The sequence below is a fragment of the Vicugna pacos genome, chromosome 3 (genome assembly GCF_048564905.1).
Source record: "Vicugna pacos chromosome 3, VicPac4, whole genome shotgun sequence".
Lineage (NCBI taxonomy): Eukaryota > Metazoa > Chordata > Mammalia > Artiodactyla > Camelidae > Vicugna > Vicugna pacos.
The window spans coordinates 30,876,138-30,891,978 of NC_132989.1; the positions used below are offsets into that span (position 1 = coordinate 30,876,138).

Consider the following 15,841-nt stretch of genomic DNA (forward strand, 5'->3'; position numbering starts at 1 on the left):
TTATAAAGTGATGGTGCCATTATCTGTTTAATAGACTGACCTACACAGAACTCATCCTATGGGAAACGACTACTGATGAGATACATGAATTATGATCAGCAGGAAATAATTACTCAAAGATGGGAAGTAAGAGTATTCTAGGCAGAGGGAGTGGCATGTGCTGATATTCTGCAGTGTAAAGAACCAAGGTACATCGGAAACACTGTAAAAACTCTAATGGTGGCTGCAATGCTGAGAATGAGAGGGAGCCCAGTGTGAAGTAGAAGTGAAGACATAAGGTTGGGGGAAGATACTACAGAGCCAGCTCAGAAGCAAGCTATGTTCATTAGAAGTACCTTTCAGCATTGCCGGGCATAGCACAGTAATTAACAACATGGGCTTTGATTTTGGACACGCTTGACTTTGAACATCACTCAGGCATTTACTAGCTGTGTGATGGCAATCATCATCTCTAAAATAAAGCTGATATGACTGCCTTCCTGCTGCAGGTGAGAGCAGAAGTCTTTGGTCCCAATGTACTAAGCTAGCATAAAGTTGTGCTATCCAATAAATCTCTAGATTTAGCAAGGTGAGAAAAATACTCAGAGGATTATGTTACTAATAATTATCTTTAAAATTATTATTTCCCTGATAATTAATATATTTTATAATATCTAAGACCTAGGGTTAAATTTTAGTAAAAGCTTACCCGATATTAAAGGGGTCATTTTACTTTTGGTTGGAATTCACAAAGAGGACTGAATTATATGTGGCTTTAAAGAAAAAAGAACATGATATGTATATATGGTACATAAATGGTGTATATTTATATATTTTGTTACCTAAATTTTATCAATATACACACACTTACATAATAAAACAGCCTAAAATACCACTAAATATTTGTACAAAAGAACAATTTCTGTTATTTGCAATGGATTGCATCACAGAATTTATGTCTAAAAGTACCTTACAAATAATATGAGGACAGAGATAAACAATTCAAATAAATACCTTTCAGGCTGAAAATAAAAACATTCCTCTCAAGCAAACAAACGTGACTTGCCATGCAATACTGACTTAGAGTGAATAATTCTTAAGTAGCAGAGCTACTCAAAGTGTGGTCTGTGCACCAGCTGCTACAGGTGACAGACGTGTATCTAGATAAGTGGTCAAATTGGAATGTCAGCTACATCAGTAAACATGCAGTTCAGTTCAACTGACTTTTTTACTTCGAGACTTTTTCAATGGAACGAGCAATGTGCTATATTCTGGCATAGCTTCTTATCTCATCAGAGACCACAGTTTCAATACAAGATCATTTATTGAGCAGTTAATGAGAAAATCAAATTCGATGGAGATAGTTTTACTACATACACTAAAGTAGATTTTAGATGACCTGCTTGTGTTAAACGGCAAGAAACAGAGGAGAGAGATATGAGAAGGGGAATAAACAGAAAACAACTAGACAAAAATTTATTTCCTTAACTGTACAATGAGGAAGCACTTTCAATTACAAAAAAAAAAACTATAGAAGAAATAATAGAAGGAAATATGAGAGGCGACTACTAAAAAAAAACAGTCTGCAGCTCAAAAACTTAAAAAAATAGGATTAAATTAACTAAGAGAACTAGGAAAATATTAACAATATATTTAATCAATAAAGAATGTCTTTAATACCAAAAGAACTCCTGAAAAATTAATCTCTACTAGCTTCAGTTTCCTCACCCGTAAAAGGACAGTAAAAACAATACATAGCTCAAGATTTTTGTGAGATTGGATTAGATAGGAATAAACAGTGTTTAATGCAATGTCTGATAATAGAAGAACACATTTTAATTTATATTAGCAACCTAATATGATATTCTAAAACTTTAAAAATAATGTATGATTGTGCAGTAAAGTGTTAGTTCCACAAGTATGGGTGGTCACAAACCTGCACATTCTAAAGAAAGGTCTGGCCTTTGCCTGGCTCTTGGGAGGTACCTTTAAGGCCTTGAAATAACCTGTCTGATAAAAGTACCTTTGTTCACTTGGGGGTCCTGGGACACGTCCAATAGTTAATAAAAACAATGTGATTTGTGGTGGGGTAATTGGGACAGCCTGACTTCTGGAGGGGCTGGAGACTAAAGGTCTGCCTTGTGGGTGATCAACCATGCCTCCACAACCAATTTCCACTAAAAACCCTGGATACCAAGGCTCAGGTGAGGTTCTCTGGATGGCAATGTTATGTGCATATTCTCACACACTGCTGTTTAGAGAATTAAGCACTGTCTTCTCAACTTTACTGGAAGAGGACAAATGGAAGCTTGTGCCTGGTGTCTCCTGGACCTGCCCTATGTGCCTTTTTCCTTTGCGGATTTTAATCTATATTCTTTCACTGTAATAAACTATCATAATGAGTAAAACAGCTTTGTGGAGCTTAATGGGTCCTTAAAGTAGATCATTTGAACCTGACAATGGCTGGGGATTCTTTCCCCACACACAGTCATCTAACCACAATTAACAGATGAATAATAAATTACAGCTTGAAATCAAAGTAAAATCTCTCACTTTAAGAAGTTTCTGTTCATAAAGATCATATAAAATACATAAAATATAGCAAGTAATGTGTCCATATATATTCAATGAACTCTGCCAAAGTTATGAACAATTTCCTAAGGTGTTTTTATTTATAAAAATAAAAATTTTAGGCTTCATTACAGTAAATTAAAGTCCTATTTGCATTTCATGAGCGTAAAATATTCAATACCAATAAAAACATTCTATCATTGGGACTTTGGGCTACAAAAAAAATAATAATCCCTCGCTAGACCTACTGTTTAGAAAGGAAAATAATTTTGGAAAAGGAATCATAAAACATCATTATAAATCAGTTATATCCTCTTTCTTGCTATGGATTCTAAATTACACTTTTGTGTATAGTTATATATGAGTTTTAATTGGTAATTACTCAAAGGAAAAATTAATATATTTTTGCAGACATTATTTAAGATTCCTTTGCAATAGTAAAAGAAGGATTTTTTTGTTCACTTCAAATACTCAAATTCTCACCCCTCCCAGAGTCAGTTTTATTACTTGGTGAAGCACATTGACTTTTCCAGCTATTTATAGAGTTGCTCTGGGAATTTCTAGAAATCGAATTCAAGGCAACGAACATACACTTATCTCACTTATCTCAGATCAGTTTAGAAACATTTTATGTGTGATTATAAACCAATTCTTGAACTGACAAGTTTAAATGGAATCATTCTGCCATTCTTAAATTGTGGGTTGAAGAATTATGTGATCCACTTTCTGCCTACAGGAAATATATTGGAAGAAATCATGACCCTCAAAAAGAAAAAAAAAAAATCCAAAAAGAAAAAAAAGGAGAATGAACAGTTTCACTTAAGCAGATGAATCTTAATCATACCTCTAAAAGCTCTATTGGAGTGTGTGTGTACACAGGATCCATACGTATAATTATCTAACATCTATGAAAACTCTCCCTACTGGGGAGGCTATGTGTATATGAACACTGTTTTTTATTTTCTCTTCCTGTACTTCTGTTTCACTGTGCTTTACATCTTCCACTGGCTGCTGCTGATGTAATTTATATAGATGAACTCCTTGTTGTCTGTTTTTTCTTTATAAAGACATCATTATTCTCGCTGCTATTGTCTCCCACTCTCTAACATCAAGAAAATATTAGCCTCTACTTTTGAGACAAATACTGCTTACTGGTAAGGAGAATTTTTAGTAACTAAGTAGTTCAACATATATCACACACCCTGGTATTAATCCATCAAGCATTACACATACCTTTGGCACAACTCTACTGATTTGGGTACAGCTCTATAAAAGTCAAATAAAATAATATTTTACTACCATTTTAGCCATTCCAACCTGAGTTCCTGGTCATAAACCAATGTTTCTACTACATAAAGCTGAAGTGGCCTTTCCTTAAATTATATCATTTACTGCTTTGTTTGAGTAGTTGTAAGTTCTCGACCAAGCCTTTGCACGTTAATAAAGCATACTGTATTGTGGTTGGTTCCTTTATTAGTGTTTTTCCTACATCTTACAATATAATGGAGACTGAAGAAATAACTTATATATATCTGCTTTTAAAATGTAAAATTTTTTTTCAAAGTGAATCCTCTACATTTCAGGGTACTTGACACAATTATTTATTGTCTGTCTCATTAACATGTATTCAGATAATCTGTATACCAAACTGTTAAGGCATGGCTAAGGTGAACATTTTAATTATTCAGAAAATTGCATTTAAATTGATAAGAATTGTATTTATGATCAATTTGCACTTACTGTCTTAAGATGTTTTAATAGTAACTTTTTCTTGCCTCTAAACATTATTCTCAGCCTCTGTCATTCAAATAATGCATGTGGTTTTTCCTATTATGATTAACCTGAAATATCTTTAAATTATGAAAACTGTATTAGAATTAAGACTCTAAATCCTATTGTTGTGGTGCGAAACATTGAATGAGATTATTGCATTGCATTCTCTCCCTAAAGGATGATGATTTTAAATTGTACATCTTTTTTTAATTTCTTTTTTGAATAACAAATTCTTTGTATTCTAGAGCATTTTAATAACTATCAAAAGCTTGCAGAGGATAAAACAAAAATGTGTGTATACATTTAAAAACATCAAAAAGCAATCACTGTTGATAATGTCCTTTCTCTTGAATTAGGTTATGAGTATAGGGGTATATTCAATTTTTGGCAATTCACAGGGCTGGATAATTATGATTTGGTCATTTTCCTATACTTCAGCTTACTTGAATAAAAAATTTTTTCCCAACAAAGTTACATCTTATATACATTTTTGTTTAAGCATTCTGACACCCATCAAATTCTACTGCCAACTCAAGTTTACTCAACGGTCTCCAGGGTTCAGGAATATAATGAAAAGGAAATGAGCCAGGTGAACGAGACAAGAGTGCTGCCACCTGTGATGAGCTGAGAAGGCGGGCCCCATTTAAGGGGTGCAGTCGCTGCTTGGCTCCAAGGAATGGCTGCCGTATGGGACTGTGTGCCAAATGCTGCCAGGGCTGGAAATTTGAATTTTTATGTCAAATTTATACTTTTCAATGTTGGCAACTGATTCAACTTTTTAAACGCTGCCAGCCAGACTAAATATGTCCTTGCCCAAAGAGGCCTCCATAAAGATCACTTCCCTGAGGAGGACCCCAGTAAATCTGAGTTCAGTTAAAATACTGTTCATCTGTACTGCTGATACTGCTAGCATGCAGGGAAGCCAACAGTCCAGATGAAGTCTGAGTCCCTAGCCCATGCCATTTCTGCTATAGCACAATTCCTGTAAACATGTGCCTGTTTCTTATGTAACTTGAATCCCAAACCAACCTCATAACAAAAGTATTAACCCCATTTTATGGATGAGGGATCCAAGGTCCAAAGATAGCAGGCAACTTGGTGCAGAATTTGAGAACAGTATGACCTGAGTTACATGACTTGAGTTCAAATCCTTCCTCCAATACAGCATTCTTATAGCTTTGGGAGGGTAAGTTAACCTCTCTATACTTCAGTTTTTTCCTTTTAAGATGGGTACTCTCATGGTACTACCTCACAAGAATGCTGTGGGGTATACAAAGCAGCTAGAAATAGGCACATAGTAAGTGCTGTGTAAGTGCTGTGACTACTAACTATTATTGTTTATTATCATTATTTGTAAAATGAAATCCTTGCTTTGTGTGTGTTTCAAGTGAACTAATCTACGTAAAGCGCTTAGAATTATGCCTGAGACACACTTAATGTTCCTTACACATGAGCCGTGTGTCCCATTTAATTCTCTTGGAGATTCATTACTCCTAAACCGGGCAGGATAATTCCTTTACTCTGTGTTGGGTAATGACAGACAGACACTATCACAGGCTGGAAGTGTTTCCACTTCTACACAGTGTTTTCCTCGGATGTCTGAATAACACATAGCTTTGTAGGGCCGTGATCATCACAATGTTTACGTCATTTGGAAATGCATAGTGAAATGAATCATGTGTCAGATGACGACTGTCCTGATGAGGATTTTAATAATGTAATAAGACTCTAGTCAAAGTATCAGGAATCAGGAGGTACCTGAATGAACAACATTCAGAAGACACTCTTCAAGTTTAGATGATTTCCCTAATTTTAAAACACCTGAGCCCAAAGCAAAAAATGGAAAGGTATGCATGTAATTCAGTAACTCAAATTACAAAGTTACATGTTAACATATGAGCATAGCCAGAATTCTCACTTACTTGTGACCCATTTCATGAGCAATTGTGAATGCAAGGTTCAGGCCATTGTCTTCAGCAATAATACATTTTCTCTTCTCACTACACATCCCACTCAGGTAAGCTATACCTAGAAAGCACAAACATTAAGTATCAAATGGCAGAATTAAAATGCAAATATTTATGCTTGGTATTAGTAGAATGAAAGAAAAATGATAGTTTTTCCACTCAAATATGCCAATATTAAACTGTGATACTTAGCACCTATAAACAGAATTTCAGGGGAAAAGGCCTATATGGGTCATTCAATAAACTATTAATATTCTTTTCAGTTTCATATTTTAGATGAAATGATGTTATCAATTATATAATTCTCCAACGGCATACCATGAGAATACATTTTGTAAATGCCACTTTTGATTGTCATGTAAGATAGCCACAGCTTAGAAAATGTAAATAAAAAAGTAATGATTATTTAAATATTTTTTAATTCTTGTGAAGAACCTAGTTGCAAAGAAATACCCTAAAATAAACTACATTTAGAACATTCTTGAACTCACATTTGTATTTTGACTTAAAAATTTTGAAATTTTATTTCATGAAATACCATTTAAACTAATGTAACAAAAACTATCTGCGGTACTTGGAAAACTGAGAATGTTTCCCTTTCTTAGTTAATAAGATGATCTAACTGCAGAGTACATGATACTGAAATATTATTTAAGATAAAAATTTCAGCAAGACAATTAATCTTTTGGTTTATTAGTAAAGATGACAATATCTGAAATCACTAATACTTTTTTTAGTCAAAGATTCACATACTATTTTACTAATTAAGATATATCCCTAAATAAATATCATTTAACATAAGAAACTATTATCTTCCAAGAGTAAGTTATAACGTATTTTTAAATTACAGAAGTTATTTATCATAAAAAATATTGAGCATTTGTTGAATTAATTCTCAGATTCTTATAAAACACATGTAAACACATTTTATGAAAAAATTAAAGCCTAGGCAGGTGAAATGATTTGCCAAAGATCATATGACTACCAAAATGATAGAGTGGGGACTGAAATCCAACTGTGAATCCACCTGCCAGCTAATTTTATTCTGCTTCTGATCACAATTCAGAGGAGAGCTGCCCCTAGGTAAATATGGTTAGCTGAATGCTTATAACTTCCCCCTCTTCAGAAACTTAAAGAATACTGGTAAGAAATAATTAAATTTAAATAAAATAATAAATCACCTTGCCCAGGTTTTAGAAAGATAGAAGATTCACGAAGGAACGTGAATTTATTTAGTGGAGCCATAGCTCAAAAGATAGGAGAGAAGGATTTCATGAGCACGGTAGAGGCCCAAGAGGCTCAGGACTGAGGCACACAAGGTTTGAGGACAGGCAATGCTGGCGGGCTGAAAATGGAGATCCGTGGAAAGCATGTCTGAAATCCTCACTCATTCAAACCTTCGTGAAAAATGTCAATGCCCGACATCCACTGCCCCATCAAGAAAAGAAAGACGTACTTATTAAGCAAGATGTAATATGTTATTAAAAAATAAAACTAGAGAAAGAAACAGCTAAGAGAAGAAATATAGATACATGTTATTAACTCCACGTATTTAGAAATTAAAATAGATCTTACAGAAATTTCAAATTCACAGACAGATGAATGACTTCTTTATTAATGGATGGCTGGACAGATGAATTGATGAACAGATTCCTACTTCATTTGGCTTATTAAGGCAACTGAAATTATTCCAGGGTTAAATCAAGATAAAGTAAGAAGGAAAGATGAAGGTGGCAAAACACAGAATGAAGTGGAAGAGGAGAAAAACATATTCTTTATCTAGTTCCATTAAACAACACATGAAATAACAACTTTTCAATTCTTAAATGCAATGTGAATTTTAAGAGCACACTAAAGTCATACACTAATTAATACAACAGAAAATGGAAAACCAAGATTTAGAAGTAACTGAATTTGTGTTAAAATTGAAGGGAAGAAGGAAGAAAGGATAAAGGGAAGGATAGAGGGTGAAATAAAGTATCTCCTCTTAAAAGGGTATCAAAACTCTCGAGCATTTAAAATTTTTTTAAATACATAATTTAAAACTAAACATTCTTCAAAAATTCTAAAGTAATCTCAACTATAAGCATGCTGATGACCACTATTTGGTACAAAATTTCCTTTAGGGTGCCTGTATATTTCACCACATTTTTTTTTACCACAATTAAAATAACCCCATCACTACCTGCAGATTAAAACTCAGCTAATGCAGGTTGTCATCAAGTCATACATCCCTTTGCTACATGGACCAGTACATATCAAATTTACTCACTTTAGTAAGTTTTACATTTCTTCTCCCATACCCATTCAAATGTATTTGTTCCCAGATAAAAGTAGTATTGTCACTTATTTCAAATTATTATATCTTCTGTATTATTCTTTTTCTTCTATATTTATACATTTTTCCTTATTTTTCGGTAACCTTACTACGCTGTCTAGGATTTTCAACATACTGTTGAAATACGTGTGGTATTGAGCTGTCTGTCTGCTGACTTAAATAGCAATGTTTACAGTTTCACAATGGAAGATGATTGCTGTTGGACTTTCACAGATACAGCTTAAGTTAAGGAAATTAATTTCTGATATTCTTGTATGCCTAAGAGAAAAAGGAGGCAATGTTATTCAATGTGTGGGTCAAAGGTGAATGGGAGTTTGAAATTTTATTTTTGGAAAAGAAATAGAAGCTTGGAACACAACAGAGAGAAATGGGAGAGAGCACTGATTAAGTCCTAGGGGAATACTCAGTACAAATGGGCCAGAAAACATATGGTTCTGCTGCGGAGGGAGAGCATGAGCTTGGAGTAGCACTAACATGCCCAGCTGAGCAGCCTCCAATCTAGTGGCTGAAACAGAGATTAACATTTGGATTAAATTTGGGCTGAGGTTTTGTAGATCAGGAATAAAGGAAGAATCAAAGGGTTATAGGGGTTGGCAGTAAAACTGAGAGTGAGCGATGGGATGGAACTTGTAAGGCTCTATGCTTGATAAGAAGTAAGGTCAGAGCCTCATAATAGGAAGAAATGAATACCATGGTCAGAAGAACAGTCATCAATGAAATAAAGAAACACACACTTTCCAATAAAGTGTTGCAGATTGAGAAAAGAGGGGAATTTAGGCATTTTAGGTTTCAGAGGTGAAGTTTCATGACATGAGGTACTGCCAAGAGAGCGGAGAAGGGCAGAAGTAGAGGTCAAACAATGATTAAGTCGTGTTTGGTGCACTAATAATATGAACGTGAAATTGCACAAGATCACAATGAACTCAGGAAGGTGGGAAAGGAGGCCACCCTCCCTAGGAGATGTGGGCGAGAATCAAGGAGGTCGTTCAGTCACAGCGACAGTGAGGGATACGACGGTAAAGCTCAAGGTTCAAAGGAAGAGTTTTCATACAAGGTCGGGAGAGATTTTGATTTAGAAGCAGCAGTGGGAACAGGAGGAATGCAACAGGTGTACAACTTTGCTTCTTCCTGGCACCAGCCCTGTGATTACAGGGAAGAGAAAGCATGGACAGTGACCTCTCTGGGGGCTCGAAATTCCTCAACAGGTTATGGTAAACCAACAACCACTGTGTGGTCATGTAAAAAAACATACAGGGATAAAAATGATAATTTATAAAGAATAGACATATTTTATACTTTAAAACAGAAATTTATATAAAATGTAATTCAAAAATGAGCACACATTAACACAGAGGAATGATGACAACTCAGGAGTAAAAAATTCGTACCACCGCAAACTCATAGAAGACCAAAAGGACCACACAAATATGCTAAATTGTTAACAGCAACTGTTTTCTGCAAAGAGATTATGGGTCATTTTTCCTCCTTTTTTCCCCACTTCCCAAATTCATGTAAGTGTTGATAATAGTTTTATAATGAGAAAATTAAAGACATAAATACGATAATCACGTCTATGAAATTTGAGTAGTAATTAATAGGATGTCTTCTAGATCACAGTGCAATTTAATAACCAAAATGACCCTCTAGGTCTATTCTTCTTTTACTTAAGTGTAAAGTCAAAATCTCCAACTAAGATTCTGATAAATTTGAATTTCATTGTTCTTACATTTGGCACACCAAGGAGATTTTCTTTGACTTGAAAGTTATGGAGAATAATTGTAACCATGACTAATTTAAATGACTTGCATTATTCTGTTTAAAAGCCCATGCTTTTCAGTTCTTTTCAAGAACCCACATGTTTCTTATTATAATAAGGGGTAGAGGTTAGGAAGGAAAAGGATTTAACACAGCTGTTACTTAAAGATAGATATAATACAGACCCTTTTAAAAGCACTCTACTATAAAAAATTATGAAAATACAAAGGAAACCAAAGTAACCTCTAATTTCTCATCTAAAAATGAATCAAGTCATGAATTGGGAGTCAAGAGAACCTCTCATCTGAAAACATAACATACTGTCCTGGACATGATACACTACACGGCAACAAGACGATGAGCGACCTCTAAAACCCTCCAGGATGCATGTCACAATAATGGACTAATCAGGAAATCAGAGGTTTTACGTGATCAAATGCGTGTACCCTAACAAAAGTAAGTCACCTCGCTCCAGAACTGTTGCTTTTAACCGCTAGCTAGACATCCTAAGTTCAAAAGCCTGGCTTTCCTGGCACAAAACCCTGCACGTTCCTAGGTAAAGTTATTTATCCCGTGATTGCACACGATGAAGTAAGTTATATACCTATGATCCCCACTATGTCTTGTGGCTTAAGGTAACGTGATATGTGACAAGAACCAAAGGCACAACAATGAACACGTGCTGAGCACTGCCTTCAGGAGCCTGAGCCACACAAACACCCATTTTAAAATCTTACGACTGAAGCATGAAGATGCACATAGGATATTATGGCAGAATGAAAAAGAGACATTGAATAGGGGAAAGTCAAAGCAGGAAAGGCTTTCAGAAAGGGAAATAGCTTGGTGGTACCACTGAGTGGGCAGAGGTGAGCCAGAGGCAGGCAGCGGGAGGGGAGCTGGGGGTGGAATTTCTAAACAAAGGACTGATCAGGGGAAAGGGTAAGGAAAAGCTAGTGAGAGTTGATGTCACGTGTCGCGGGCGGCTTACGTCCTTTAAACGTGCAAACCACGGGGGACATTTCTGCCCCAACATTGCACTTAGCACATTCTCAATAAGGGGTATGTTAAAAGAAATGCACAGCAAGACTAATATAAAATGTGATTCAATGTAGGGCCTTAAAGAAAAACATGATTTTAAAGAATCAAACATATTTCATCCACTAATTAGAAAAAATTTGTAATAATTTAGTAATGGTGCCCAGGCAATGTATAATTATCTGCTAATTATCTGCCTCTGTTCCATTAAAAGATGAGATGATGATCTAGGAATATAAAAGCACAATTATATAAGTTACAAGTTTATTAACAGTATAGATATAAATGTATTTAAAAACAGGCTTCCAGATTCTCTTAAATGTTTAAGTAATTATAATATTCTTAACAGCATGGTTTCTATGAATACTAAGCAAAGTGACTTCTAACAACAAAAAACAGTATTAGTTTAATAAAATGTATAGTGTAACTCTACGGTTAAATAAGGCAGAATATTGTACAGACACTAAAATGTTGTTTATATGTTCTCATATCATGGTAGCCTCTTTTTATAAAAAACACACCAAGATGCCAAATGACATGTAATATATACAAATTCTGGAATATACAAGTAAGCCTGAAGCAAAAAGTTTCCAATCACAAGAATAACGCTTAAAAAATTCAAGTCTGGAGTGATAAGATCATGAATTAATACTGTCAGAGCCATAAACATAGTCATAAACCTACTCATAATAAAAACAGAACTCATTAAAAATGTGTAAGTTGAAATGACAATGCTTAGGGAATTTCATAGGGTATATCAGAAAAAATGAGACTGAAAATCATTGGTTAAAAAATGCCTCCCAAGAGATGGGAAGAGAGCATCAAATCTTAAGAAAGTAGAAAGAAGGAAATAATAAAGTGGAAAATCAAGGAACAATAAAATGAATGTAAAAGAAAACTGGCAAAAGCTGATACTTCCCTAGCAAACTGGTTAAGAATAAAAGAGACAAATACAAATCACCAGCATAAAAATTGAATATAAAAATGTCTCCACAGTTCCTATGCTAAATAGTATATTCATAAATTTTCCAACTTACCAAAGCTGTCACAAGAAACACAGAATCTAAAATTTCCTATAATAATCCCCTTCATTCATGATACTCCAGCTCCACTGGCTGTTTTTCTCTTTCTCTTTCTTTTCTTTTTTTTTTTTTTGGCTCATTATTTCTCAAATGGGACAAGCATGTTTTTCCACCTCAAGACCTCTTGTCACCTGTCTGGAACATTCTCTACCTCCATCTCTCTCCAGATCTTTTTAAAATATTGTAACCAAGCAGGACCCAAGGGGGCCTTCCTGGGACAGACCTCTCCCCCACGTCCTCTGCCTGCCTCTTCTCTGTAGAAAAGCTGTAGTCTCCCAGGCCTCCCCAGAGTCACGAAGGCCTGGCTCAAGAATTAATGACTGAAAGGATGTGAGCATGTAGTGACAAAAGTAGCAGTTGGGCCAGGAGAGCTGGTAACAATTTGAACAGTAAATTAGGCATATGGCAGTCACAGAATCTTTAGTTCCTCCCTGAAGTATACAGATAACAGTGTCTGATGCACGTTCCTGAGTTGTTTTACAGATATTAAAGCCCCCACCAAATGGAAGACGTGAACTGCATGATGGCCACGAGCACTCAGCCCTCAGAGGAGCTGAAGCCTGAGGACCAGTACTGTTAATCCCTGTGACACCACCCTTTTACCTCACCATCAACCAATCAGACTTGTGCATGAGCTGATCACATAGTCTTCAATGCCTCTCCCCCACCTTGCTCTTAAAATGCTTCCCTGAAACCCGCTAGAGATTTCAGGTTTTTTGGAGCACTAGCTGCTCTGAATTCCTTGTCAGTAGGTTGGTTCTACTATGTGGTGAGGAGACCCAAGTTTGGATGGGTAACAATATCACTTTTTTCAGTAAGGCATTTCTTGATCTCCAAATTTAAAATTATAAATACCCTTCTCCCTACCATGGAGTTCCCAGACTATCTCTTACTTAGATCAATTATTTTTCCCTTTTCTTCATTTTCATTTCATTTTTAATGCCTCATTTCACTTATATATTTCAATACACCAATTGCTTTAATTATTTACGAAGGTTATTGACCATCTCTCCTTCACAATGTAAGCACCGCAGGGCCGGCAAGTACTCAGAAGTCAACTTGTTCGTTCCCAGTGTGTAGACCATGTTTTGCACAGTACAGGGCTAATGAAGTCTGAGCTGTACTAACATTCATTTCTCTTATATTTCCACGGAGGTGATGTCCTCCTACTCATCTAAGGGCTTTGCTCTGATGGCAGATGGGAAAGGATAAGGATGAGTGTTATTCCTTTGGAACTCTGGAGGATGTGGATTGGGAAGACCCAGGCCAACACAGGGTGGCTCAAATCGAGAAGAAAGGAAGACACTGAGTGACCAGGTGGAGAGAAGGACTGAGCTATCACTTCTGAGCCTACTTTGATTCTTGCTGCCAAGGAGACTGGAGTGGAGGGTGGTTTCAGGCGGAGGACCTATGGATGATAAAGCTGAAGTTCAGCAGTGTCCCCAGCAGTAGCACTAGCTGGAAGGGTGGGGACTGGGGGGAGCAGGTAGATAGAGTGCGATGGAGAGAACTGACGAGGAAAGCTACAGAGCCCTGAGTTGAATGTTCCTATGTTGACCCACCAACTACATTCCTGTAGCCAAGTCAGGAGCGTGCTCTGTTGCCGTGTAGACTCAGGGATTGCTGCAAAGATGAAAAGACTAGAGGCATCAGAGGGCAGAGAAGGAAGGGTGATTTCTGACCTTCAGCCCATCACCCACGCTTCTTCGAAAGAATCAAATGAGAGGCTGGGGGATTATTCGAAAAACTGAATATTAGCAAAAAGCAAACCAAAACCGAAAAAAAAAAAAGGTATATGAATAAAGTAATTTAAAGTAGAAAAAATATTAATTGACAAGTTTAAGTTTTCACTGTCTTGGCATCAAGTGAAGTAGGAACTTGTGAAAGATTTAATACATTGTAGAAAGCTAGATGCAACATTTTCTTTGCTTAATTTAGTATAATTTTTGACCTTGTTATGTGTATTGAGACAAAATTAACTACAGATGGGAATATATGTGTTTTAAAAAGTTGGTGTGTGTTACATTTTAATGGGTTTCTGAAGGAAAATAAAAGAGTGAATAATTATTCATTTTATATTATTACCCTAAGGTGCCACAGAGCAGAGCACCAGTGCACCAGATCACATATATACACCACTTTTAAATCTTTGGCAAGCTTTTATATGAAATATTAATGTGGTGCAGGAAGAAGAAAGTGAAAGATGGTTTAAGTAAATGTTTAGGAAAAACAGTGAAAGGCAGGGAGTCCAGAGGGAGTATGTGGGGTAAGTAGAGGTGGCCGGTCCCTAGGTTCTACTCTTCTGAGATGGAAAGGACATCTTGGTACAGGACACCTCCAAAGCAGGTTTTGATGTTGCTTTTGCTGTTTTTACCCTTCCTTATTAAGCTTTATAATAAACCACCCCACTAAGCAGACCCACCTCCTCCCCAGGGTAAGGTAATGAAAAGGACGGCTTTTGTATGGAAGGCAGAACAATTAAGAAAATTTATGCCTGCGGCGAGCTCTGTCCTCCCGCTTTGGTATTCCAGATTTATTCGGCTTCACATCCACTTCTCATCTCTCTTCAGAAAATTTAAGGCTGGGTTGTTGGATGGTTTTAGAAGTTCAACCCTTCAATCTTTAGAGAGTTTAAATTAAGCCAGACTCCAGTGTACATTGTTGTGGTTTTGATATATCATTAATACATCATTAATAATGTACACCATCTGAAATTCTTAATTTAGATTTCAGTGACGCTCTGAAAGTGTAATTCCTGTGGCACAGTGAAAAAGCCAGATGTGGTCGATTACACATCTAACTCCTGTAAATCAGTAATGAGAACTTGACCGTGCAGTCTACCACAAACATGGCTGAGAAATGGTATTCTCATTGCTGTGTTAATTTTAAAAAAGATAAATCAGAGTTCTGAGGCTTTATACATAACTTTGCTCATAAGTAAAAAAAAAAAAATTAATGATTTCATCGGCCTTGGAGATTAAAAAACTGTCATGACTCTGAAAAATAGGTAAGATGAAACACAGTTAAAGATTTTTGTGAAGCAAGTTTAAGGATACAGCTGGAAAATTTTTTAAGTGTTCTGATTACATATAAATCAGGAATTTTGGCTAACGCTTTTTTATAATGTTATAACGTAATCATATCCTGAAGGCATTAAACGGGACAATTAAAACTAAAAATATCGAGCTACTAAGACGCTGTATAAATTGCTTTCTTAGTACACTAGTAAAAACACTGACAGCATGCATTTGTAACTACAAACCAACTCCAACTTCAAACAGTTTGACACAATCTTCTTTTTCCACCTTGCCAATTTTTAATGATTTTGTTACTCTGCATAA

General features: G+C 35.8%; 1 protein-coding gene across 1 annotated transcript in view; it reads right to left on the reverse strand.

Moving 5' to 3' along the window:
• Nucleotides 1-15,841, reverse strand: part of ADAMTS19 (ADAM metallopeptidase with thrombospondin type 1 motif 19) — a 221,253-nt gene that overhangs the window by 115,969 nt on the left and 89,443 nt on the right. The window contains exon 8 of the mRNA XM_072950428.1: nucleotides 6,246-6,351. Within this exon, the coding sequence (XP_072806529.1) occupies nucleotides 6,246-6,351 (106 nt within the window). The remainder of the gene's footprint in view (nucleotides 1-6,245; nucleotides 6,352-15,841) is intronic.